The sequence below is a fragment of the Leptosomus discolor genome, chromosome Z, assembly GCF_034619465.1.
Source record: "Leptosomus discolor isolate bLepDis1 chromosome Z, bLepDis1.hap2, whole genome shotgun sequence".
Classification (NCBI taxonomy): domain Eukaryota; kingdom Metazoa; phylum Chordata; class Aves; order Leptosomiformes; family Leptosomidae; genus Leptosomus; species Leptosomus discolor.
The window spans coordinates 359,213-386,066 of record NC_141419.1 but is presented as its reverse complement, the minus strand read 5'-3'; the positions used below and the strand labels follow the sequence as shown (position 1 = coordinate 386,066).

General features: G+C 42.4%; 1 protein-coding gene across 4 annotated transcripts; it reads left to right on the top strand.

Annotated features, from left to right (window-relative positions):
* The first annotated feature begins 583 nt into the window (after positions 1–583).
* HNRNPR (heterogeneous nuclear ribonucleoprotein R) lies at positions 584–26,854 on the top strand. Of its 4 annotated transcripts, none has more exons than XM_086480474.1 (11): positions 584–660; positions 7,086–7,251; positions 9,502–9,620; positions 10,044–10,151; positions 10,856–10,969; positions 18,154–18,330; positions 20,895–21,030; positions 22,154–22,359; positions 23,043–23,192; positions 25,246–25,367; positions 25,562–26,854. In XM_086480474.1, exons 1-11 carry the CDS (start codon positions 586–588, stop codon positions 26,172–26,174), a joined length of 1,986 nt encoding a protein of 661 aa, XP_086336600.1. In that variant the 5' UTR covers positions 584–585; the 3' UTR covers positions 26,175–26,854. The 4 variants fall into 4 exon arrangements, with proteins under 4 accessions (XP_086336600.1, XP_086336599.1, XP_086336602.1 ...); XM_086480473.1 differs by having other exon boundaries at positions 7,083–7,251; XM_086480476.1 differs by lacking the exon at positions 7,086–7,251.

The following is a 26,854-nucleotide window of genomic DNA, read 5'->3' as shown; positions in this document are numbered from 1 at the left end:
GAGCGCACTGCCCCGTCCGGCCCCACGCCGGCCCGCCGCCGCCACCCGCGGGACGGGAGCGTTAGCGCGGGAGGCAGCTCCCGGGAGAAGCTAGGCCCGGCCCGCACAGCGGCTGCTCCACCCGCCGCCCACCCCCCGGGCCCAGGTGACCCCTGCTGGGCAACACCGGCGGCCGCGGGCCCAGCTGGGAGCAGGCCCCGGGCCCGCTCCGCTCAAGCGGAGGCGCCACCGCCGGCCCCGCCCGGCCGCAGGGGCGGCGCCCGCCCTCACGCCGCACGGGAAAGGAGGGGCAGGGGCGGCCCGCGCGCTCCTCGCGCTCCCTTTGTTCGGAGGCCACGGGCGGCGCTGCCCCTTTAAATCGCCTCAGCTCCGGCCCTACCGGCGCGCCGGGTTGAAGGCGCCGAGCGATTGGTTACGGCGCCTCCCTCTCATTGGTCTCCGGGAGGAACGGCGCGACCCGCCTCCCACGTCTCATAGGTGCCGGTGGCTGCTCGTCCGGAGCGTGAGTTCCTGAGTGGGTGAAGCAGTGGTCCCTGGAAACAGTTCCGGGAAACCCCGCGTGTTGCCGGGGTCGCGCCGCCGTCCATGAGGAGAAGGAGGAGCGCGCGCCATTTGCCGTCGCTGCTTGGGCCCGAGCTGCGCCGCGCAGGCCCCGCTCCGGTGAGTTCCCGGGAGGCGCCGGGGGCGCCGGGGGGCCGCCTCGCGCGGAGGGGGGGCGCCCCGCGGCCGGGGGCGAGGGCTCCCGCGTAGGCCCCGCGGCGGGGCGGGCGGCCGCGGGCTCCGGGTAGGCCCCGGCGCTGGCGGAGGCGGGCACGGGGCGCTCGCGCCGCGTAGGAGAGCGGGGCGGGGGCGTCTTTGGGCGCCGGGCGCGGCGTGTCCGCTCCGCAGGCCGCAGCGGGGCGGGCGGGCCGGCCTTGCGCGCGAGCTGGCGCCGGGGAGCGGCCCGGGGGCGGGCACTGTGGCCTGGCGGGGCGGGGGAGGGGGGGGGGGGAGGGTAGCTCGGCGCTGCGGGGCGGCCCGGCCCGGCGCGGGCCCTGCATGGGGAGGGCGGCGCGGCCGCGGGCCGAGGCTGCCCCCCGCTCCGCCCGGCGGCGCGGATGAGGCCTGCATGCGGCAGGGAGCCGGGGCGCGCTCTGCTCGCGGCGCTGCTGCCGGGGGAACGGCGGGTCCTTCTCGCTCCCCTCCCGGTGCGGCGGAGCTGTAATGCCGCGGCAGGTCGGGCGTCCCGGCGGGCAGCGTCCGCGGCTGCTGTCCGCCGTGCGCCACGGTGAGCCGGCGGGGGTTGGAGAGAGCTGGCGGCAGAAAGCGGCTGCTGCTGCAGCGCGCTCTAAAACCGGGCGTAGCGTAGGCGGTGGGGAGGGAGCACCGCACTGCACCTCCTCAGCTTCCCGCTTCGTGCTCCGGGGGAGAGAGTAATGCCTGTCTAATGCTCCGAGAGAGAAATGCTCCAGAATTTAGTTGCGAAGACATCGTTTTTCTTAAAGGATTTCTTGCCAAAGGTCTTTACCAAATCATTAGAAGTTTCGCTTAAATACGTTATTAGTACTACTATTTTTAAAGTGAGGCTCTAGTTACTGGGTCTTGGCAGCCTTGTTACCTGCCGGTTTTTGAACTTCAGCTACGCTAAACTACTGTTTTTGAAAAAAACCTGCTTGGATTCCCTTTCCCGCGTGTACTACACTGAGGGATCCCGCCAGCAGTTTGTGCTGTGAAGGATGTTAATGCTCATTAAGCTGTTTTGTTTGGGTTTGGTTTTCTCTTTGAGTTTACGCTTTATTTCACACTGAATTTTTCACATCTTCTAGAAGTAAAGGTAATCCAACTGGAATTCTGCATCTTGCAGTATAACTCTTTTTTTTTTTTTTTTTTTTTTTTTTTTACTTCTGCAAACCGTGGCATTTGCAAACTAGCAGTCTGCTTGATAATTTTGTATCCTAGAAACTGTATTTCCCATGAGTACTTACTGTCAGTTTTTCTGTCCAGATGTGAACACTGTTGGAATAGTATTTGAGCCTCCTGCTAATGCTCTGTTTACTAGTTTTGTCAAAAAAAAAAAAAAAAAAAAGAAAAAGCCAATATTCCCTGCTTTCTTAGGCAAAGATCTGAAAAATACTTCGAGGATAAATTCATCAGAACAAAGCTCATTTTTGTTCAAGTGTTGCTTGGAATTCGAGTGCTATGAATGTTGGTCTGTACGACCCGAACAGCCCCATGAGCTATGACTGGCCAACGCTGGTTAGAAGCGAGCTCTAGCTCAGGTTAGTGAAAGGCGGCGGCTGCTGATGCAGTCAGTGGTGTGTTTTAAGGGCACCGAGGTGCATCTTGCTAACCTGTCGTGGTGAAGTCACCTCCCGGTGGCACTTGTGCAGGTCCTGAAGCATCGTTTCTGTACGGGCTGTGCTGGTCTCTTGCTTAGCAACACGATGGAGAGTCTCGGATGTTTTTGTTCCATGGGGTGATGGACAGGCTGAGAGCTCTGTGCTGAAGGGGCGAGGGTGCTAACTACACCTTGTCATAAAGGTAGCTTGCCACTGGAAAGCTGGTGTGGAAGCCTGGCTAGTGTGTAAAGGTCTTCAGCGTGTGATACCTTCGAAACAAGTCTTCTTGTAATTCGTGCTAATAAACACTTAGTATATCATAATTAAACTGTTAAAATGTAGTTTCTGTGATTGAGTAAGCTAGGGTACAAAAGAAATGGCTGTAATGCCTTCATGTAAAAAACAAAGGGATATGCAGTGATGTTTGTGAACAAGTGAAGCTTTAATAAATCCCCAGTTCAGTCTTTTAATGCAAGTTCTTATCTTCCCCTCGCTCCTGTGTTTCTTATCTTCCTGTTTTGACAAGAACCTTCTTGAAGTGTAAGGCATAACTATAGGGACTACGCTTGTTTTCTTGTGGTTCGTTTAAAAAACCAACACAAAATCAAAAAAAAACCCCAAAAAAACTTCCCCTCAATGCTGTTTTTAATGTGCTATAACTTAAATGCGTGACTCAGGTAAGATACTGGATGGAGGGAGCAGTGACGTGAGCAAGTTGAATTACTTCATTGCAGAGTTTTTACGTATGAATTAGTTATGCTTCCTGTGCACCTGAGCTAAACAAGTTCAGTTCTTCCATGACATCAGAAGTTACACAGCAGAGGGCTGAAAACAGTATTGATGTGTAATCACTGTGGAGCTGGTTATGGTGGTTTGAGATATTGTCTGTTTGCCAGAAATTGCCATTCCTGCTCATTTAAGCTGTTACTAAGCATGTTTTGAGTTAACTAGACTGTGAATTTATAATTAATTGGATGGAGTTATACTTAGATAGTCTGTGGGTGGCAACCACTGTTAGAGGCATGGTGTAAAATACAAGGAATAGTAACATCATGGCTGTTTAGCCTGTGGTTGTCGGATTGAGGTTGTCGGATCAAGTTTCCGTTTTCGAGATGCCATATGCTGTTGGGCTCAGGTGTGCGTTAGCGTTTTTTTCCTAGGAAAATTACTATTTGAGCCATTCGAGTTATTAAACATGAAAAAGAAGCTTGTTTCTGGGTAATTTAGAAGTACCTGTAGTTTTAACCTCCCATTTGTCGTATGGTCAGAGCTTAAAAAAGGGACTAGTCGCTTTGCAAGTTACTCTTTTGAGGTGAATTCTAGGTGAAAGATAGTGGATGGCTAAAAACATGTTTTATATCATGCAGTATTCATGGTCTTCGGAAAAACATTGTTGGCAATAACAGTGTGAAGTTTGAAACAAGACAGTCCTTCCCTTCCTCATAGGCACAGTACTGAGGGGGCGAAGCTAGGTAACCTCTCAGGCACCACTGGGAATTCTTCCTGCCTGTGTACAGGTGCCCCCCGGGTGTGTGTTACTGCTGCTCGCTTGGTAAGCACGTTTTGTGTACGCAGTTGTGAATTCATCCATTTCTGCATGTTTTAAAAACAAATACGTATCCCACACATACTAATATACATCATTCTTTATTTATGATCCACACTTAAAAACTTTTCAACCAGTCTCCCTCTTTTCTAGACATTTGAGTTCCTTCATGCAGATGGAAAACTCTTGAGTGCGTGCGGGTGCTCGGTGGTGTGGCCGGGCCTGTCGTGGGCCGAGTCACGTGGACATGCTGCGCAGGCACGCGTGGGTGTCACTCGTCGTCTTCTTTCATGTGCTTTTAGTGTTTTTTTTAGAGGAGAACAAAAATGTTAATAAAGTCATCTTGTTTTCCTTACTCATAAAATTCAGTTAAAAGCTTTTTTGATAGCTGCATCTAGCTGGTGTTCTCTAGAGGGAGAGCTCAACAACCTTTTTCAGCTATGACTGTCACCACGTATTGCTGCTGAGCTCGGAGTGCAGATCCAGTATCGTAAGAGATGTAGTTCTCCTGCTTGGTGATCATTCGGGAAGAAAAGTCAGTCTGCTCTCAGATTTCAGGCCAAGCTTGCAAAGCCAGCAGGGAATCTATTACTGTGACTGTGAAAAGGAATAAATCTCTTCTGGATGCTGTTGGAACCTGAATATTTTGACAGCTATGCCACTTCAGAATTTTCCAGAGTAAATTTATTTAGGAAAGTCTTTTAAATTAAGTTTGTCTGACAGGAAACAGCTAAAATTTGAACACCCAAACTGAACTTTTCTGGCTGGTGAACATGCATTTGACTCCAGTTTTTTGTGATGGTACTAATTCTTAAGCAAAACCATACAGCTAGTGAATTAAAATGCTGGGACTTAATTTGTATTGTCTAAAAGCATACTTAAAAAAGCATTTGATCAGCTGTGGTGTAATGTGATGCTTAGGGGTTAGGTATTGCTCCACATGCTGGTGTGTTTGTGGTGAAGGTGGATATCTTTTCATGCCGTTAGGCTGCAAATCTTACCTGTCCAAAACGTTTGCATTACTGAGCTGCAGGTGAGGTGTTTCTGCCTGGACACAGGACAGCTGTCAACCTTCTGTGCAGGTACAGGCAACTCTGAGAACAGTGCTAAACTTGAGGTATGTGGCACTTGAAGGCTAATCTGAGTTCACCAAAAAAATGCCTGGGAGCATCACCATAAGCCATTGAAGTTTAGAAGGTATTTGTAATAATTTCAAATAGCTTTTCTGTATTTATGTATTGGCTTAGCCACACAGTTCTTGGTGTGGTGGTTTTTGTTTTTTTTTTTACAGAGAAGACTCTATGAGTAAGTAACTGAGTTTATAAGGCACTAAAAAGGTGAACACACAATAACCCCTCCGTATATCTTTTGGGTGTGTATCATCCTCTGCATTTTTGAGAAGAGGGATTGAAAATGATACTGTACCCACAGCATTTTCAGTCTTAACTAAAGCCCCTCTGCCCTGTTTCAAAGTTGAGATCTTGCAGAGGCTATCTAGCATGCAGACATCTGGCCGATTTTTTGTTTTCCCTGATGTTTGTAACCTAGAGAAGCTTCACATTCAGTTAGTGTTTTGAGAGTTCAGTTTGTACCTGTAATGATGGGTAAGCGTTACTGTAGTCTACGGGTAGCAGGTTTTTTTGCGTAATTAGGCCATAGTCACAGTTGCTTTTAAGTAAACTGAATTGGTTAGAGAGTGCTTTCTATGTGTTAATAATAGAATGTGTGTGTGTATGTCTATATATGCGCTGTGTAGCTACAGAAAACTTCCTTTCTTTTTCTCACTGATTGCATAAAGAAGCGGCATCTGACAGAAATGATGTGAGGCTGTCTTGCATCTGTCTAAAGTTGCCCTTCAAGTCAAGACAGCTTTAGTAAAATCATTGCTTTTCTGTCTGAAGAAAAAGGATTATTTTTCTTTTCCTTGCTCAAGCTTGCAAGCCTTCATAGGATACCTTCCGAAAAGTTCGTGAGCTGTAGTCTAGAAGGGGTGGGTATGCAAGCGACTGGTAGAGGCATGGTTATGTTCTGAGCCTTGTTCTGCAGCACAGTGAATAGCTTGAGGCTTCAGTGTTTTAAAAAAAGCTGTTCTTGAATCATCTTCATACCTGTATTCCAGTACTTGATTGCGTTGCTCCAGCCATGCTGCATATGTCCCTCTGGTTGTCATTTCACTGCTGGTCATTGACTCCTTCCCTGTCTTCTCAAGCCTGAAGCTCATGTCATCTCTGAACTTAACAGCTGATCATCCTAATGTTCTCTGCTGGGTAGTTGAATTGTCTCGTCAGCCTTTTTTTTTTTTTTTTTTTTTTTTTTTTGAGTACTAAATATCAGCGGGCTGGCTAATTGAGAAATTGGAACTGTTTCTAATGAATTGGGCAAAGCCCACTGGAATTGTCTGAGAAGATAGCTGTGCATTTTTCAGTGCGCACATTTGGAATTGGTTTGTTAATTCGGAAAGCAAGTCTTTTGATTAATACGAGAACTGAAGATGCTGCAGTCATGGCTTCCTTTTAAACCAATAAGTTATATGTTATTTAAAAAGTAGCTGTGATTGGTAGAGCTTCTGTTTGATTACAACTGAAAGCACAGAAACAGTTCAGTTGCAGCTTCAAATTATAATGTGCATTAGAGTGCAATTTCTCTCTCTATCCTGACTGAACTCTGACAGTGTGGTGAGAAAGCGTTTGGCTAGTCTTGTGCAGCACGTTGGATTTGAAGGAAGACATGGCAACAAGCCAAGAAAGCGAAAATTAGCCGGCGAGTGTTGACATTTTTATACATTAAGCTACCCTGCAGGGTTATGTGTTCACTACATTTTAAACAACTGTTTTAAAAGTAGAGGAATGGGAAATGAAAATAGCACTAGCTCTTCTGATTCTTCGTTGGAGGATGTTATTATCGTATCCCCGTACATTCTAGCTGCTATGGTAACCAGTTAACTTACTGACAATCCGCAGATAAAGTTTAGACATCGTTATGTACATGAAGTACATTTTTTAAAAAACTATGTAAATTCTTCCATGTACATTTTCCACAGTATTAAGGGTTGTACTTTCTTTTGAAACTTAGATCAGCTGCATCCAAACAGTATTAAATAAAACTTTTGATACAGGTCATTTGCAGCATGTATACAAATTAGTTTAGATAAATCATGCATTGTCCTACAAACTAGTTATTTCTGGCTTATTGTAATATAGCTCCTGAATTTTTTCCAGCAGCATAATAAAATGGCTAATCAGGTGAATGGTAATGCGGTACAGTTAAAAGAAGAGGAAGAACCAATGGATACTTCCAGTGTAACTCACACAGAACACTACAAGACACTGATAGAGGCAGGCCTCCCACAGAAGGTGGCAGAGAGACTTGATGAAATATTTCAGACAGGTATAATATGCATTTCTTGTTTCTGACTGGTTATGAAAGTGAGGGCATACCATTTTCAAATTTTTATAGATTAAGGTTTAAAAATTGATTGTTTTTGATCTGTGTAGCTCTGAATGTTTTGCTACTTTGACTTCCCTAAAGGCAAATTGGGTTTGACATTGACTAATTACTTGCCACATCCTTAGTGTTGTATGTGATATCTTAGTTGCTTTAGGGCACAGAGCACTAGTTTCTTAGACGTTGTCAAATAAAGATGTATGTTTGAGCATACTAAACTGTACATTTTTTTTTTCTTCAATCCAAATCATCATTTTGCTTTTACTTTTCTACTGTCAACTCCTCACAGTGGTTCTTAAACACTCAAAGGCTGGATAGGTGACTTAGTGAGGGAAGCAGCTAGCTTGTCTTGCCTGGGACTACATTTGAATTGAGTCTGCCTGTGGATTTTTTGTTCTCTCTAGTTCTGAGTGGACAGTTTAATCCATGTTGGATATTACCCTGAAACGTTCAGTTTGACACTAACAAAGCTGAGGACTAAGCTATCTAGCAAATCGAGTAATACCTTGCTGGTAGCAAGTGGTCTCTGCAACTTCTAGAGAGGTTTCTTTACATACAAAGGTTTTTCGATTTTGTTTTTGTAACCCCCTTATTATTTTGTCCTATAGACAGAGGCTTCCTTTTCCTCTTTAGAGTGTGTTCTGTGAACAGATTGACAAGAAGCAGTAGAACTGCTCTATGCGCTGATCTTGAATGCCTTGGTGGCAAGATGACAGTTTTTGCTGAAAAGAGTCAAAGTTCCACTGATCAAGTGAAGGCAGTTCAAAACCAATACCTTACCAATCTTCAGGATGATACTGGCTCACGTGGGCGATGTCTTTTGGGAGTCATCCACAGTGAGCTTTAACTGTGGGTCACGATGACGTGCACTTGATGGTTTGAGAGAAGGTGTAATGCCTGGGCAGAGGAACTTGTGGGGCTCTACCATGTGTTGCAGTTAGGTTGTGTTGTGAGGAGTTCTCAAGGAATTTCAAAGCTTTTCAGCCCAGAACCTGACTACCTAGTCTAATTCCACTGCATGAGTAGCCTGAACACATTTATTCACACTTCCTTAATGCCACTGAAGATGTTCGCATTGTGCAGGGGCTTGTCAGTGAAGCAAACTACTTTTGACACCTGACCTAAATTGGGGCTTGAATTTAGGGATTTTTAATCTGCTGAGGTCTTACATGAAAGATACAGGTGCCTTCCAATATGCAGGATCACTTCTGAAATGTAGTCCTTGGGCTTGGCACTACTGTGCATTTTTGAAATCAAGTAGCAGTTAAATAATCTGTGTATTTTGGAGACCAAGCTGTTGCAGAGTGTGGAGTTCTTGGTATCTGTCTTAAATTATGCTGTGTAGTTTAAAAAGTGCGAATCCTGAAGTCTATACTTACGCTCCACAGCTTAAGCAAGTGCATTACAAAATGAAAGAAATAACTTGTAAAGATCCTTAAAAAGAAAAAGTGCTTCAGAACTGGTCCAGTGTTTCTTGGGGGAGTCTGTACCTGTAAAATTAACATTAGCCTTTTCGGGTACATAGCAGGGCTGGAAGTAATAGCTTTTTGAATTCTGGCTCTTGGAACTGCATAGAGCAACAAAATGAGTAAAAAACAAAAAAATAATTATTTTAGCCCTATAGGCAGCCCACTGATTTTTTTGCTTTATGAAGTTGGAGGAAAGAGTGAACAAACCATTCTACTTCCTAATATTTTGTGGGGTAGAGCTTCATAAGTATTTGGTCGTCAGTTAGGTAGCTCCTTTTTCACGTGCAGTGGGATACCTGTAACGTTCACCTGTCAGCTTACTCTAGGACAGCTCCATTCCCGAGAAGGAAGTGTGAAACTGAAACCGAAAGACAAAGAAACAATATCCAAATTATTAGAAGTGAGCCAGAGTTCATTGTTTCAGGCTCTGGGGTGTAATACTGCTTTTATGCAGCAGATTGGGTTCCTGAATGTTAGAAAACTGTTACTCATGAGGTATAATCTTACATGTCAGTTAGTGCTTAGGTATATACATTTTAATTTAACTTTTTTCATTGTTGTACTCATGTTCTTTCATATACTTGTGTAGGAATATGTAATTATATTAAATGTATAATTCTGTTGCTATGGAACGTAACTTTTTGACTTTAAAAGCAAACTGCATAGTTCTTAGTTTGTATGAAACTCAATAGAAATCTGTAACTTCTTTATCTTTAACTTTTAGGGTTGGTAGCTTATGTCGATCTTGATGAAAGAGCAATTGATGCTCTTAGGGAATTTAATGAAGAAGGAGCCCTCTCTGTATTACAGCAGTTTAAAGAAAGTGACCTGTCGCATGTACAGGTAAGGTGAGAGCTCCAGGAGTGTGAGCACATAAGTGTAAATAGTGTTTTGGCACTATTGGCAGGCGAGTTGTAACTTAGAAACTCATTGATGTTGCTGTATTCTTGTATTTCAAACCCAAATCACAAGCCTGTTAAAAATTGCCTTAAATGTGTAGGTGTTTGAGTGCAAAGCAAAAGCTCCCAGATAATAAAAATGAACGTGCATTTGAGAAAATAAGGTAAAAATACTACCTGGAATGTAACAGGTTTTCAGTGACAAGTTTGTTCCATTAATTGTTATGTTTTTCTGAAGGATTCTTTTGACATTTTGTTTATTGCATTGGCTTGATGTAGTGACCTGACGGTATGGAGTGTAAGATGCAGTGGATTCCCAGGGCTTGTCATACACACAATTGAATTATTTTGTAAATTGTATCTACAGAACAAAAGTGCATTTTTATGTGGAGTTATGAAGACCTACAGGCAAAGAGAGAAACAAGGCAGCAAAGTACAGGAATCAACGAAGGGACCAGATGAAGCAAAGATTAAGGTAACGTTTAGAAAATACTGATTATTCTGTACTACCTGATATATTACCTGTAGGCAGACTGAAGTAGTTCTGGATGTACTTAAAAAGCATCAGTACTACCTGGATAAGTATATTCACACTTGGCTTTAAAGAAATGTGTGCACGATAGGGATTCAAAAGCAAGAGTGCTTCCTTGAAAGGCAGGTCTTCCTGATCACACAGTTGCCAAACTGGGTGAACATAATGCTGTGTAAGGTCTGTGAAAACACTGGTATCCATTTAAGGATTGTCTTAGTTGTACTTATATATTAAAGCTTTTATGCAGTCATAAAGTTACTTTGAGACTGATTGGACGTTTCAAGAAGGTATTAGTATGATAAGAAACTCTTCTGTTGTGCAAAAACCCAAGTACAGAGCGGGTGAAAAGGATTGCCTGGTGTTCTGGAGTTCTTGGGGTACAATGTGTAAAACGGAAAATAAGGGAAAAGAAAAACAAGTTCTTTCCAGGGACCTTGTAGTACAAAACAAATGTGGTTGTCTGTGGTGGTGGTGTTTGAAACCCCCAAACTAACAGGCTGTTTTGTAGGTTCTGTCTGGCCACATTATCAAACGTGGCAAGGAGCAAATAAGGAAATGCTTATCTTAAGACGCTTTTAAAATGTATTTTAACCCACTATCCTCCCCCCTAACTAATGTGACTTTTTTTTTTCCCTCCCCCCCCGCAGGCTTTGCTAGAGAGGACTGGTTACACTTTGGATGTAACTACAGGACAGAGGAAATATGGGGGCCCTCCTCCTGATACTGTATATTCTGGTGTTCAGCCTGGTATTGGAACAGAGGTTAGTTTATACAGACTAATCTGATCGTCATCTTGTATGTTTGTGCAAACTTATAAATAAGAAATTCTTGAAAATAAACTATATTACAAGTGAAAGTTTAAAGTATTGTAGAGGAAGGCATTCCTCTGTGTGTGCCTTAGCCTTTCTTACTCAGTATTCTGCAAAAGACAGGGTGATAGGTTGAGGAGGGGAAAGCAGGTGGAATACACTAGGAAAGGCTATGTAAAATTTCTTAAAATGTAAAATAGATCATTAAATTGTCGGACTTCATGGTCCACCCTAAAGTTTATGGCCCATCGCAGTGTAGGTATTGGCTGTATAGGTAGGTAAAAGTGTGACTCAAAGGTATTTGACGCTGTTTACAAATGGAATTTAAGCGACAGGAGCAAGGTTTGTTTCCTGTGGTCTGCTGAAAGTGAAAAAGACTTGGGTATTGTATAAATTCTTGCATACAAAGTTTTGAAGAGGATGACAGAGATTGGTAATTATTAAGGAATTGTTTATTTGCTTTTGTTTCAATCTACATGAAAACATCCTTGATGCTTGCATGACTGAAACTACCACACTGAAAGGGCCCATGTAGCTGCTTTTGTAAATTTTTGCATGTCTCCCTTCAGGAAGGTGGCTTAGAAGTTGTTTACCACCGCCGCAGTGTTGCCAGGGTGATAGTGGGATGGTATAAAGTGCTGTTGAATTGCACCCTGCCTCCCTGACGTTAGGCAGCGTTTCGTTACCGAGGGTGGCCAAACCCTGGAACAGGCTTCCTAGAGAGGTGGTCGATGCCCCGAGCCTGGCAGTGTTGGAGAGGCATTTGGACAGTGCCCTTAGTAACGTGCTTTTGGTCAGCCCTGAAGTGGTCAGGCAGTCAGACGAGGTGATCCTTGGAGGTCCCTTCCAGTGGAACTACTCTGTGCTGTTCATGACTGACGGTACCCAACGGATCTTAAGTATTTTGTCCTGTGGGTCACGGATAGCCTCATTAGGAAGTCACAGGAAAGCCGTAAGGTTAGCTGTGCTTTAATACTATTAAGAGTATCTTTTTATACTTTTAAGTTTCCTGACGCTTGCTAGAACAGGTAATTTGTGGAAACCCACTGAAGATGAGAACATAAATGCTTCTGCCATGAATTAGCATTAGAGGCTGTAGTGAAACCCAGCCAACTAGTTACGGAAACCATACCTCTACCAAATTAATTTGTTGCTGGCATTTTGTAGGATTTAAAGACTGATTACTGCTTCAGACATGCTGCTTGGTTGGACTGGCTGAGATGCCGAATGCCTTGCTGATACTGGTGTATGCTTTATTTAATTTAGTGTTTACGTCTTGCTGTTGAGCTCGGAGGCACAGTAATCGACACCTGAAGCATGGCCTTGCCGTTTGGTAGGCTAGGCAGAGCATGTTTGAACACAAGTCTGGAGATTGTTGTGGCACTTTTTTTTTTTTTTTTTTTTTTTTCCCAGGATGAGGTGGGTGGGTTTTGGTTTGGTTTATTTCTTAAGCTTTTGAGAACCACTTTTCTTCTCAACAGCTCTGGTTGTATAGGAGTGTAAATGCCTCTTTTCTAATGTTGTGGGTAAAAATAATAAAAACCCAAACCCACAAGATTTATCCCTTTGGATTGCGGCAGTGAATCTTTTGTCCTTGAAACTTACTTAAATAGTATTGAAGCGCTCATGGCTTGTGCCAGCTGAGATATGGTGATGCCAGAGCTGTCACTGATGTCAGTAATGGTAAACTTCTGTTTTTTAGGGATACCCAAGTACCATTACTGATTTCAAGAAGATATGTACTAGGTAGATGTCGTGTGTGTCGTGTGTGTGTCCCCCCCCGCAAGATATATCAGTTCTTTCTACTGTAAATATTTGTACATCAACTGATTTGTCTTTTTAAAGCATAAAGTAGAATTCATTATATGTTAACTGTAGCTTTCGCTCTCTTTCAATAGGTCCTTGAACACTGTGCAGTAAAACTATCAACTATATTGATAAATAACCTTGTGGATGTTCAGCATGTTTGAACACTCACAAATTGTCCCAGTGAACACTTTGCTGAAAGGATTATGCGGGTGGAGCTGCCCAATGTATTTTTTCAAGTGGGTGGGCTTCAAGAGCAGTGAGACCTTTTTGGGGTGTGACTCTGTAATACAAGTAAAGTAGTTACAGCTGTGCGGAAGCCTGGAGGAGGAGAAAACAGCAGTAGGATTTGAGATTAAACTTAAAGACTTGCTGCTCCAGTGTAAAGCATTTTGCTTATAGTTGGGTCACGTGATGTTGGCACTTGGAGAAGTGTATGGGAGTGTTTATTGGATGAGAAAGGAGGCAATTATTTGGGTGTTTCCTTCTCTCCTTACACGGGTTTTGTCCTTTGCATCTGCAAACATTGATAACCGATTATCCTCAAGGAGCTTTTACAGTGCTCCTTTCTTTTGCTTAAAATGTCTAAGGTGTCTTTTCTCTGCCTTTTCTTACCTCCTGTTACAGCAGCTATTCTTGAAGATGGTTGGAAGAGTTTTAAAGATTGATTTGTGTGTATATATATATATATATATACAAATCAATTTTTTTTTTTTCTTCCAAAGGATGAAGTCTAGTCAGTAAGCATATTTGGAAATTCAAGATCAAGATCGAAACTGTCCATCTTGCTATCAAGCTATGAGCAAACTAGCAAACTTCAGTTTAGTTTCAAAAATGCTGAAGCTATGCATTCCCTCGCTTATCTATTCTGCAAGGTTTCGGTCCCTAGCAGGTTGTTTTGTAGTTTATTCTAAGCACTTTGAATGCTCTCAGTCACACTGCTGGGACTAGTCTTTGATACAAGAGTTCTTTTGGAGAGTCTTCTGTTACCCTCCAGATTAGATTTAAGGAAATGGTAGACTTCTTGAACCTCTTTCAGTGTGTAATTAGTTTTGCATCCTTTGAGATTCTGAAGCTTTTGTGTATACTGTCAAGAAGATGCCTAGAAGTGTCCCAGTAAGGATGTTTTCTAAAGGGAATATTCATATTCCATGAAGAAAAATAAATTCCTTGGCAGGGGGAAATAATTCGAGTGGGTCCTTGAACTGAAAGATAGTAACTGATGATTTGCATAACTTCTCAAGCTCTGCTGAGGTGTGCTTGCTCTGTGCCAATTGAGTGTATCATTTAACTAAAGTATATACACAAGCAATGCTGGAAAAAAAAATTTTTTGTTACTCTTAAATTCCTTTTTTTTTTTTTTTTTTTCCCACACAAAACTGCTTCAAGCTGTCTTATTGTGGTTCAAAATAAACCAGTTGTTCAGCAACGTTGGAGGATGCGTTCACATTACAGAGCAATTTCAGTAACTTTTGAAATTAAGTGCAGACAAGACAAGGAAAGAAAATGTTATGAATATTTCATTAAATTCAGTCACAGAAAGGAGAAGTTTAAGTGTACAAGGAATAAAAGGAATTTTAGTCATAGGTCTACTACTAGTCAGGGGGGATGAAGCTTTCATGTAAACAAGACAAGCATGCAGTGTTTCGGTTGGATAATGCTGGATGGTGAATCCAACGTCGTATCTATAGTGTCTGCATTTGTGGGTAATATCTAATGAGGTTGATCTGCATTTGCTAAACAGGATGAAATACAGATTTTTCACTCTTGATCTTCAGTCTGCTAACTGAGGAGCTTTCGGTCAAAGTCAGGAAATCAGAAGGATCGTTATTTTTGTATATATATTTTGTTGGTCTTGTTTTTCTTTAGAGGATGGTAAAAAAACCCCTGACGTGCCTATTGGCCTGTCCAGACTAAGGTTACAGCAGAAGTTAAGGAGGTGGCTGGTGTGCTTGATTTCCATCCTTCACCTTTTCGTGTAAATGAATATAACGCCCTTTAAGACATGATTTGAAGAGCAGGAGGCTTCACTGGTAACTGTAAAGCACCAGTGCTTTACCCCGCTATAGCAGGGAGTGGGGAAAGCACTTTTCAAAATGAGCATGGTGCAGCTAGCAGGAAGAGAGTCTGTACTGATGGCTGGATTGGTTTCAGTTTTATTGAGGGGTCTCCAGATAAAGTAAGTTCGACTCCTGAAGTTTTGAGAGACTTCTATTTCAGTGTTTTTCAGTGATGTGAAATAAAAATTTGAAAATTCTGTAAATAGATTATTTGCCCATAATGTGCTAAGGTGATGTGTAAGCTTAGATATCTATGTGATGGTTTAGTCTTTATAAAATGAAGGAATTGCTATGTCTTTTTCAGAGCTGAAATGTATTGGATAAGTATTAACGTAATCTTTGAATGTCGTTATCAAAAATATAAAATTACTTTTAGCTCTGTGAACTTTTAAGTTGGTATTGCATCTGCTTCTCAGTGGGTGCGTGGTCAGAGTCACATTATTGTAAAAAAACTCAGAGAAGGGTTGTGAGGCCAACTTGCAATCTGGAAAACGTTATGTTACTGGAGACATTGGGGCAATTTAAAACTACTTTTGTCCACAATAAGTTTAATGGGAAGAATCAGATACTGTAATAACTGTAACTTAAGAAGCAATGGTCTAATAAACTCAGCAGGAGTTGAACTAGACAAAGCTTGTCCTGGATTTAATATGCAGTTGGAATGTTGCTTTTGTACTGGAAGAACTGGGGGGGGGGGTTCAAAGGTTTTTGCACTGTGCCAGAATTTTTTTCCACATCCTTTTGTTTTGGTTTGTTTTTAATGAAGATTGTAGATTTGGATGCGATGAAGCAGTCACATGGCCTATGTTAATTAGCACTTAAATCTGGCATTTAGGGAAAATTGACTGCGAAGCACATGAAGAGCACTGTTAAAAGGAGAGGGGTTTTGAAGCTCTCGCAGTGCTGCAGTACGCTTCTGATAACTTATGATGACACAGAAGAGGCTCAGTTGTTGAAGTAACTGAAGGATGCATCATCTAGAGTGCAGAAGTGGATTGCACCCCTCAGTAATGCTCTGTAAAATTCAGGAAACGGAGATTAATTTTTTGCTAGTTATGATTTTTCATAATAAATTGTCTAAAACGGTAATAAGAGGTAAAGCGGAGTACTTCATACAGGTCCTTTAGGAAGCAAAACTGGAAGAAGTAAGTCTAATGGTCAGTGATTCCAGCAAAGGCCCAGAAGTGATTCAGTTGCATCCTTAGACAGGATCTCTTGCATTGTTTCACTGTTAACGCCAATTTCCAAAGATTTTGCACAGTACTCCTGTTGTGGAGCTGAAAAATGAAACAAGACATCTGATACTTACTTTCTTTGGTATTTCAGCAACTTTATTCAAGCTCATCTACACATCTAAAAAAAGTTACTGCAGATGTTTCTTTTGACCCGTGCAAGATGTTCCCCTGGAGTTTGCCATGTCTAGCATTGATCTTCTGGTTCATCAATATGTTAAGTTTACAGGCTCAAAGCAAATCCACTTAGGTGTGAATTACTCCCACAGAGTTATCTAGACCTTCCAGTATAAATGGAAGTTACTCTAGAATACAGGTCAAATGTGAATGTATTCAAATTAAATCCTTGATTCTGTTTCTCATACTAGCTCCTAGAGTGTATTACCTCAACTGAACTGTGGTGGCAGTCTTAAGGAATTGGTGGTGGTCTAAAGTTTGTAGAAAGATGAAGAGACTGGAAAGAAAGGAGGAAACAGCAGCTTTCAGGATGGTAAATCTTTGGTAAATAGCTGGAAAAGTAGACCTTCTTTGTATTTGGATTAGGGTTTTTTCTTATTCTGATGTCTGTTCAGGTGTGCCACCTTCAGTGTCTGCTGGAGACGGTAGCGTCTGAAACAAAGAGTATAATGTGGACTTTTTGGCTGACTTAAACCAGTTACAGTTTGCAGAGAGTTCAGTTGACAGTTTCGCTGTCTTAGTAGCAAGTTGGAGTTCATACGCATTTCTATGATGGTATCAGTTTTTGTCTTTAAAACTCTGCATGGGTTTTGGAATTAAATGTTCTAGGTGTAATGACAATGGAAATACCTATCTGTAGGGATTTCTAAGCTTTTCGGGGAGACGGGGAAAGCCTGCTGGCTCTGCCTTTAAATTTTCACTCAGTATGATAAATCTGCTCCTTTTTTTTTTTCCCCTCAATAGCAAATAAATCATGACCAGCTGGCGTTCACACTGAACTCAGAGAGGCTAAGCTAAGTGAAAGAAATGTTCTGGAAACTGAATTTCGGGAATATCTGTATGACATAAAGAAACATCTAAATGTTGTAGCTTTCCTTTGGAGGAAAAAAAATTGTGTTCCACATTTTTAAAATCAGAGTCATCAGGCTTTCCTCATGGGTTTATTCATCTCCATGCTTACGTGGGCATTCTGAGTGTCTTCCATTTTGGAGTTTCCTGCTTAAGTCTTCAGTGCCAGATAGGACTATGGCAAGGCCTTGCCTCAATGGAAGAGGTAGATAACTCCTAGCTTTGTTTTACTACAAAAAATATTTGAAGTTAAAAGAAATAGAATTTACTCTTAATAAGTGTTTGCTAATACAAGCAAAACATTCAAATTCAGAAATTTTGAGAATTCAGAGGAGAGCTGCAGTGATTAAACAATGGGGGGGGACTTTCTAGACAGACCTTAGCTGAAGAGATTAAATGCCTTGACAACACCTTACCAAATGTTATTGTCATCGCTCTAGGTAAGCAACAAAACCAAGAGGACTTGGGCAAATATTAACACATTCAGTTGGTGGAAGCTCAAGCAGATACAGACTAGAAATAAGACGACAGTGTGTATTAAAACTGGAAAATGTGCATCAGGCAATTTACGTAACTTTGTAGATTTTTTCTGTCTATGTAGGTTTCTAATGAAGGTTGAGTTACAGAATTATTTGAAAATACTGCAAGAGCAAGGAAGTGCTTGGTGTGCTTTAATATAGGATACCCAACCAGATAGTCTGTAAGGGCGTTGGTTTTAATTGCCAAAACTATAACCAGGTAAGAACCATTTACCTCTTCAGTGGTAGAAGTTTACCACCTCTTCAACATAAATAACAAACCCAGGTTTTCCGTCTGTAAAACCTGTTACCAGCAGCAGGAGGTTTAGAAGCCTCAGGAGAACATACAATAATGTGGTCTGCAGTGATGGCTACAGTGTTTGTGCTGTGACAGTTTATGGTGCAATGTACTTCCTTTCCTAGGAGCTTTCAAGTGTTAAAATTAAGTTTGGATTTCTGAAAAAGCTTTGTTTAAGCATTCTCTTCCTTTTTAGGTTTTTGTTGGTAAGATTCCCCGAGACTTGTATGAAGATGAATTGGTACCGCTCTTTGAGAAAGCTGGTCCCATTTGGGACCTGCGCCTCATGATGGACCCCCTCTCTGGTCAAAACAGAGGTTACGCTTTCATTACCTTTTGTAGTAAAGATGCAGCACAGGAAGCAGTCAAACTGGTGAGTAGCTTATTTTCAGACTGGACGAGGTAATGTAAACAGCAAGCATGGTGCTGACCTCTTAGGTGATGAAGTCTTTGAAGTGTTTCATTAAAGCGTCCACTGACAGACTCAAAATTTTACTTTTCTTAAAAATTGCCTCCTGATTTCATTTAGTAGATACAAATAACGGTCTGCTCTTAGGACCGAAGTGGGGTGCAGCCTTCTGCAGTCTGCTGGAGCACTTGGCTGATGATAGTAAGAGCTTCCTTGATCACCGCTGGAACATATATTCTTTAAGCTCCACCGTGTTTAAGTGTTCTCACCCTTCCTACCATAAAGAGCTGGTCAGAGGTGCTTTTTGTTTTGCTGCTGCTGTGGAGGTCTCTGACTTGGTGCTCTCTGTGGTTCACAGTGGCCTTTAGTTCTTCCCCATGGCAGTCCTGCAGTCGGCTCGCTGCGTGGAAGCCTGCCTTGGCCTGCGCCTGGGGGTTGGGACAAAGGACTCAGAGCCGTCCCTGGAGAGTTCCAGTGAGAGCCAGCAGTCTGACTGGGGCCCTCGCTCGTTAGGCTTTCTCTCTGCCTGAGAAGTAGTAGAATTGGGCAGATCAGTGTGTATTTCACAAGGTTTTGGATATGGCTGTGAAGCACTGCTTGTACTCTGAACCAGACAGGTGAAATGCTTTATGTCGTTGGCCTTAGCAGCGTTCAGCTGACCCTCTATGAAGAAGGGAGGAAACCTAAAGATCTAGTTAAGCTGGGGGGAAAAGAAACCTAGAGAAACTTCAAAAGTGCTTCTGTTGCTTTTGTAAAGGCTTCAGAGAGTTGTTGCCTCTAAATGTTCTGGTGTTTGTTCCCTCAAACATTTTAATGTGTTTAGAGATAGTTGTGACTGTTACGTTAGGCTCTTCCAGGACTGGGAATTGCATGTCCCTGCTTAGGCTGGTTGGATGGTTCCTGAAGGAAATACACAAAATGTATTTTTGCAGTTGATTGCTCCTGAGTTTCAGTGTTTGAAGGTGGTGGATATGAGTTACTGTCACTTGTGAAGGAAAAACTGTTTTGAAACTTTTTTTTGGACCAAGTTGAAGGTGCTCAGTCGTTACTTAAAATTTATACTGATTGAGGGAGCTGGAAGGGAAGATGCTGAAGTGACAGGAGGTGTAGAAAGCGATGTGCCACTGATGGAAGACTGGCCTCCGTACTCCGGATATTGCACCAAATAAGTGAACTCGTGTGAATATATTCCTTAAGTCCTGTATCTGGATTCCCTTCCCCCTACCTCCTCCACCCTACCATTATCCAGTCATGGGGTCAGACTTTTATTTAGGTGAAGTGTTTTCCACAGACTACTGGGAGAAAGGGAAATCAGGCAGACATGCTAGATTTTGGAGCTGATTAAACGATGATAGCAAAGTGAGGTTCTTTTAGAAAATAAACTTGAAATTTTGAAGTCTTAGTTCCTCTGCACCAGTGAGCCTTCTGTGTTTGCAGGTACCAGTGGGAATGGGGTTGATTGTAGGTAAAATGGCTTTGTAAGTAAAAGATATAGTTTGAAAAGCAGATTCAGATTAAGTTCATGGCACTGGAACACAAAGTCTTACGGTGTTACGAATCACTGTTGTATGTGAAGCAAAATTGTGAAATGTTTTTGTCTTCCTTAAAGTGATAGTGTTTGATGGCCTGTGGTGCTGTAACGTTGTTCTAGTTATTCTGTAAAGTGAGGAAAGTTACTGAAGGTGCTCTGTCTCTGTATGGCTGTGTCTCAGCTAGGGTAAAACTGAATTGGGCGCGATTTTCAGAAGCTGGCTGGTGATCAAACGTCCATCCTCTTAGGTTGTGTTTGAAAGTCCTGCCTAAAACAGTGATGGTGTCTATCTTCAATTCTTACCTTTTTTTTTTTTTAAGTCCTGTCAGGAGTGTTGGTGTTCAGAGTAATCCAACTGTGGGCACAAATATGAAGCCGTGGGCTAAATTTTTTTTTAATGGGAGGTTTTAAAACTTAACAGTAAAATTTATAGAGTCCCAGCATTTACAAGGCCCAAAAAATCCCTGCTGTGAGGATAGGGGGAGGGGAATGTGGTCACACACTGATTTAGACTTTTGAGTATCTTGCAGCAAATATGCTCAGTGTTTAAAAGCAATCGGAGTGAAGTGGAAGGACTTGCAGTACCTACAGTGCTGTGTATTTACTTACTAGCAGCAGCAGTGGCTGACATTGAGTCCCAGCACAGGAAACAGCCACCAGTTGTCTAGGAAGGTCTTTCAAGTTTGAAATAAAGAGCAGGTGAATGACTTCACCCCATGCAGTTTGTATCTGTTAGGTGTTGTTCCTTGTACATCTTGGTTTTCTGTAGCTTTCCATTCAGCAGAACTTCCGAAGTTTCTGTGGGAAGCCTGAGCTCGGCAGTGTTCTTCCAATGCTGACCCAAATATGCAGTTCTGGTCATTCTCTTGCAATGTGAATTCAATATGCTATGTATTAAAATAGTAGGTCATGAAGGAAATAGCTGGTTTTGATTTTGGGGATCTTTTTGTCCATATTATTGTGGGTAAAGTAAATGAATGGCTTTTTATTTTCTCAGTGTGACAACTATGAAATCCGTCCTGGGAAGCACCTTGGAGTATGCATTTCTGTGGCAAACAACAGGTTATTTGTTGGGTCAATTCCAAAGAACAAGACTAAGGAGAACATATTGGAAGAGTTCAATAAAGTCACAGGTAAGACCTTCTTAACGAGGTTTTCATGCTGATCCCCGAAGACCCTTCAGCCTCTGTTTTGTAGGTCTAGTTATTTGACAGATGAGTTCGACTGTCGTTAAAACTGCTTCCAAATTGGATTAAGAGTAGTTTATTTCTGGTAGAAAACTTATATATCAAATCTATTTTATTGTGGAGTGTAAAGGGACTAGTGTTTCTTTTACTGCTAGTTAAATGAATGATGTTGTAGGTTTACAATTTGAGATGGAAGCAGCACAAATGAATGCAGAAAAAAAGTGCAGGTCCCAATTCCATTACCTGTCCTAGCTTCCTGTTGAGAAGGCTTTGTATTTGTAACTGGATCCACAGTAGGTTCTGCTTGCACAGCTGCAAAGTTTTTGGGGAGCCTCAGGCAAATGTATTGTTGAAGAATGACGGGGAGGAGGGGATACTAAATCAGTTTAGAGGGAGTGTTATTGTAGAAATAGTTAATGACAGATTAATTTCTCTCCCAGTTCTTCAGTGTTGTTCCCCAGTACATGCAGCAAGTACGAAGAAAAGAAGTCATCCCATCACTGGAAGGATGCCTCTCTTTTAAATAAGAGGTCGAGGTCTTGGTCACCTATTCCTGTTCCTGTAGGAGATTTTTTTTAACCTACTGCTTCTTTTTTAGGGTTGCTATTTATAAGTACTTCAGGGAAGTGGTGAAAACAGAAGGTGAATATTCATTTAGTTATCTCTCCTCTTCTTGGAGGGATGTGATAGAAATTCTTTCCAGCTTCCCCTGGAGGCAGGGAAGGTGACGTGTATTAACGCTGACTGCTTTTCAAAAGTGTGAAAATGGTAAAACAAAATATAGAAAACTTACACCGTGTGAACTGTTGAGGTTGATGTTTTGCAGGGCCTAATTGTGAGGTAAGTTTGTTCTGGAGAACTTCACCTGCTCGGTGACGTGTTCCTGGGTAAATTGGATGGATTTCTGTTGTTTGTTTTGCTTTTCTTTGCTCCCTCCCCCTTTCAGGTGTTAAATTCAAAGCTGGTGTATTAAAAACCAAACAAGTGAAGGCGTTTTAGTGTGGAATCTAGAGTAGTATTTTTTTTTTTCTTTCCTTTTGAAGCTTAATACTAAAGACCTGTTTTTCAGAGGGTTTGGTGGATGTAATCTTGTATCATCAACCTGATGATAAAAAGAAGAATCGAGGATTCTGTTTCTTGGAATACGAGGATCACAAGTCAGCAGCACAAGCTCGCCGCCGCTTGATGAGTGGGAAAGTAAAAGTCTGGGGAAATGTTGTGACGGTGGAATGGGCTGACCCAGTAGAGGAACCTGATCCAGAAGTCATGGCGAAGGTACGTAACAACTGAACTGGATGCCCTTGTGCTTCGGGAGGGATTTCTCTGTGCCATCGTGTCAGGCTGGTTCCAGCCCGCACGGAGAGCAGAGGGTGCTTTCCCAGTAAGCCGTGCGAAGTGGCACGGTCTGAGCGCTGCGGATCCGTTAGGAACGTGCTGTTGTAACCTGCTGTTCGCGTTCAGACTAGCGGTGTGCAGGGTTACCCTGCTGGATTGGCGTATCGGTCTGCTCATGTATCTGCTGCTGCTGATCATGAATTCTAGGTGGGTCTTTTGTAAAACTGTTTTCCAGAGTGAGATGAAGCTGAAGTTCAGCGTAGGGAATGACTTGCTCTTTATCCCTGTGGTTTGGGATAACTTTCTGGTGCTCTTGAGGTCTATTACTAAAATTGTACTGGGATTTGTAACATCCCAGAAGCACAAAATCAAAGTTGGATATTCTTCTGGTCATGGACAGGAGCTGGAAGGAGAGAAGTTGTGGAAACTTTGTACAGGTAACTACAAGGTTTTTTGTTTGTTTGGTTGTTTGTTTTTTTTTTTTTGAAACAGGTACAGAATTTGCAAGGTTACCCAAAATTTCTTAATGCAGAGAAGGGAATAATGTCTTACTAGTTTGCATTGGTTTCCTTTGAGATTTAACTTGTAAAGATTACGGCTTTCATTGTCATTTTTTTCACCAGGTGAAAGTTTTATTTGTAAGAAACTTGGCCACTACTGTGACAGAAGAAATTCTTGAGAAATCCTTTTCTGAATTTGGAAAGCTGGAAAGAGTGAAGAAGTTGAAGGATTATGCTTTTGTTCATTTTGAGGACAGAGGTGCAGCAGTGAAGGTAGGTTGATTATTCTTTCCTAGCTAAAGTGATGTGAGCATTTTATTTTGTACAAATGGCATTCTTTACAGTGAATATCTAGATAAGACCATTTGTAGAGCCCATTTAATAAGGTTCCCATTGTGAGAATTTTGACACTAATAATTTTGTTCCTATGATTTCAGTAGCTAGGAGGATGTGAAACTTGCAAAGGACAAAACTGTAGCGAGTTAACAAGTAGACTGGAAAAGAGGTGTAGACCAATGCAGGAGAGTCTAGAGAAGAGGAAAAAAAAAAAGACCAACCTAGACAATTTTTCTGAGGAAACACTGGCAGAAGGTATCCGTTGTCTGAGACCCCTGTTTAAAGGCTGTGTGTGGTTCTGGAGTGACAGAAGTGTTGACTAGAGATTGCAAGGTAATGAAAAAAATGCCTTGTGAAGGGGAGAAGAACGGTGCTGCCTCCCTTAATGCGTTGCCTGTTTGTAACTCCACATGCTCTCTAGAAGGTTTCTCCTAAATGACTTCTGAAATGTTGGCAGTCATTACTGTGAGCTTCAAAGGTTTCTTGCTTTGTATAAGAGCAGCTGAGGTCACTAGTCTCTGCTGTTTGTGCTTCAGAGGACTGAATTCTATAGAAATGACTCCATCTGCTTCTCAAATCCATAGTTTATGGGGGGAAGGAGGAGAGGAGGGGAGGGGAGGAAGTGTTTTGCACCCGCGAGTGTTGAGTGAGCATATGTACGTGGCTACTAGACCGTTCAGAGGCGCTTTACTCAACCTCATTAATCATTTTGTAACCACTTAATCAGTTACAATTTTCCTACCCACCAAAATAGTGTTCAGAAAACTCTTTGAGTTTGGCCTTAGGGTGAATGTCACTCATATTTAATGAGGTTGAAGTCAGTTTGGGTAGGTTTAGACCACGTCCAAGAGAGAGGGTAAGTCAGCAACGCCCCTTGACGTGTTTTGTTGTAGTATGTCTTTGAACGCTCTCCAGTCCCTTCCCAGTAGACCTCACTTCTAGGTGCTCTGTTAGATTTGAGCAACTGAAAACTTGCAGCAGATGAGAAGAGAGAGATCAAAGAGCAAAGCATCTCTAATGCTTATCTTCTCTGAAACACGCTGGAATGCTGCACATCTGCGCTGTGTGACTGCTCTATGGCCACTAAATCAATTTATTGATCTTTGAGATATTTTGGGTATGGGTGTGGTGTTTGGCTTTTAATCTGTGGAATGCATGGAAACGGCTCGTTGGCTCCAGTGTCTACTTACTTTCATACCTTCTCTGAAATAAATTGCTGTGATCTCTCGTGGGTTTGAGGCATGTAGCTGTAGAGATATGTAAAGTCTTTGCTAGTGCAAATATTAATACCCAGAAATGTTAAATGCAAAGCAGATACCTCCAGGTGAAGAACTGGGAGGTGTGGTCCTAATCACACCTTGTGTATGTATTTAAGTTATCTTTGTGCATGCGTGTGACTGTTACAAGTTACACATTACTTTTCAGGAGGATTCTTCAAGAGATCACCAAGTTTCAGTAAATTTTTTTTCCCCTTGAGTATGTGTCTTCAGAAACACTTGATTTCCGCAGAGGCACTCATGTAGCGTGTTCAACTAGCTGGGAAGCCCAAATACAAAAATCCCCTTTCCCTCTAGCGTGCGTGCGCTCTACCTGGCTTCCAAGTACTGCGAGTGCTGGTGCCTGTGAGTAGCGAGATCTGCTGCCAGCGTGTTTCCAGAACGTTCCCGGGGGTACAGGAACATAAAAAGTGATGGCGTTACGTCTGATTTATTTTAAAATAATGCTCAGTATGTTTAATCCCGTTCTTTTACCTTATGATAGAAAGAGAATATTTTTAAATGCTGCTTCACTGTAACTGGGGAATAAAGGGGGACTTGAAAGACTAAAGTGTGACTAAAGTGTAAGGTTCTGTGTAAGTAGCGCAGAAAGGAAGGAGCGCACGGCATGGTTCCGCCCGGAGCAGCCCAGCCATCTGGTTTCTTTCAGTAAGTTTGAGTTTCCTTTTGAATGGAAACAAATTTTTAGATATTTCTCTTTAATTTTTGTACAGGCTATGAATGAAATGAATGGGAAAGAGATAGAAGGGGAAGAAATTGAAATAGTGTTAGCAAAGCCACCGGATAAGAAAAGGAAAGAACGTCAGGCTGCCAGACAGGCCTCCAGAAGTACTGCGTGAGTGTTCATTCTTGCACTTCTGTCATCCTGCGGCACGCAGTGCTGCTGTGCAATACGGGCTGGTTTAGAAGGACCTGTATGACTTTGCTTTTCTCCGTGGTGTGTATTGTTGTTAGTCACCAAGGGGAAACTGATGCTTTGTTTGGGAGACTTTTGAAGATAAATAATTGCGTGTTTCTCTTTCTTAATAGGTACGAAGACTATTATTACTACCCTCCACCTCGCATGCCACCTCCTATTAGAGGCAGAGGCCGTGGAGGGAGAGGTGGATATGGCTATCCCCCAGATTACTATGGCTATGAAGATTATTACGATGATTATTACGGTTATGACTATCATGACTACCGTGGTGGCTATGAAGATCCCTATTACGGCTATGATGATGGCTATGCTATAAGAGGAAGAGGAGGAGGAGGAAGGGGTGGGAGAGGTGCCCCTCCACCACCTAGGGGGCGGGGAGCACCACCACCAAGAGGTAGAGCTGGCTATTCACAGAGGGGGGCACCCATGGGACCGCCGAGAGGAGCCAGGGGTGGGAGAGGGGGTCCTGCGCAGCAGCAGAGAGGACGTGGTGCTCGTGGAGCCAGGGGCAACCGTGGGGGCAACGTAGGAGGCAAGAGAAAGGCAGATGGGTACAACCAGCCTGATTCCAAGCGCCGTCAGACCAACAACCAGCAGAACTGGGGCTCCCAACCCATCGCTCAGCAGCCGCTCCAGCAAGGTGGTGACTATGCCGGTAACTATGGTTACAATAATGACAACCAGGAATTTTATCAGGATACTTATGGGCAACAGTGGAAGTAGACAAGTGAGGAGGGATTGAGAATATTGGAAACATAGAATTGGCTATAGCTGTACATCCTTCAAAACGAAATTGGCTTAATGTTTCATCCTTCAGTAGCGATTGGCTGCCATTTGTATTGGGCTGAAGAATCACTATTGTGTATATACTCGAGTCTCTTAGTTTTCTTTTTTCATAAACGCACTTGGACATTACTGGGCTTGCAGAATTCCTGAACTCCATATGGGGTTTCAATGCTTTTATCATTTTAGGCTTCATTTTAGCAGTTTAAAAGCAGGAATGGCACACTGTTCAATCATGATTTTGCAGAACCTCTGGTTTTGGACAGTTTCTTTTTTTTTTTTTTTTTTTTTTTTCTTTTTGGATTTGGGATAGACTACATAGGAGTATGCTGTACATAAAAGTAAAAGCTAGTGCTTTGTCTTAGTAGTTTTAAGAAATTACAACAAATTAAGTTTTCTTGTATTGAAAATAACATGATTGTATGTTTTGCATTCCTAGAAGTAGGTTAACTGTGTTTTTAAATTGTTATAACTTCACACCTTTTTGAAAATCTGCCCTACAAAATTTGTTTGGCTTAAAACGTCAAAGCCGTGGCAATTTGTTCCTTGATGTGATTGTATTTCCAATTTCTTGTTCATGTAAGATTTCAATAAAACTCAAAAATCTATTCAAAACATTA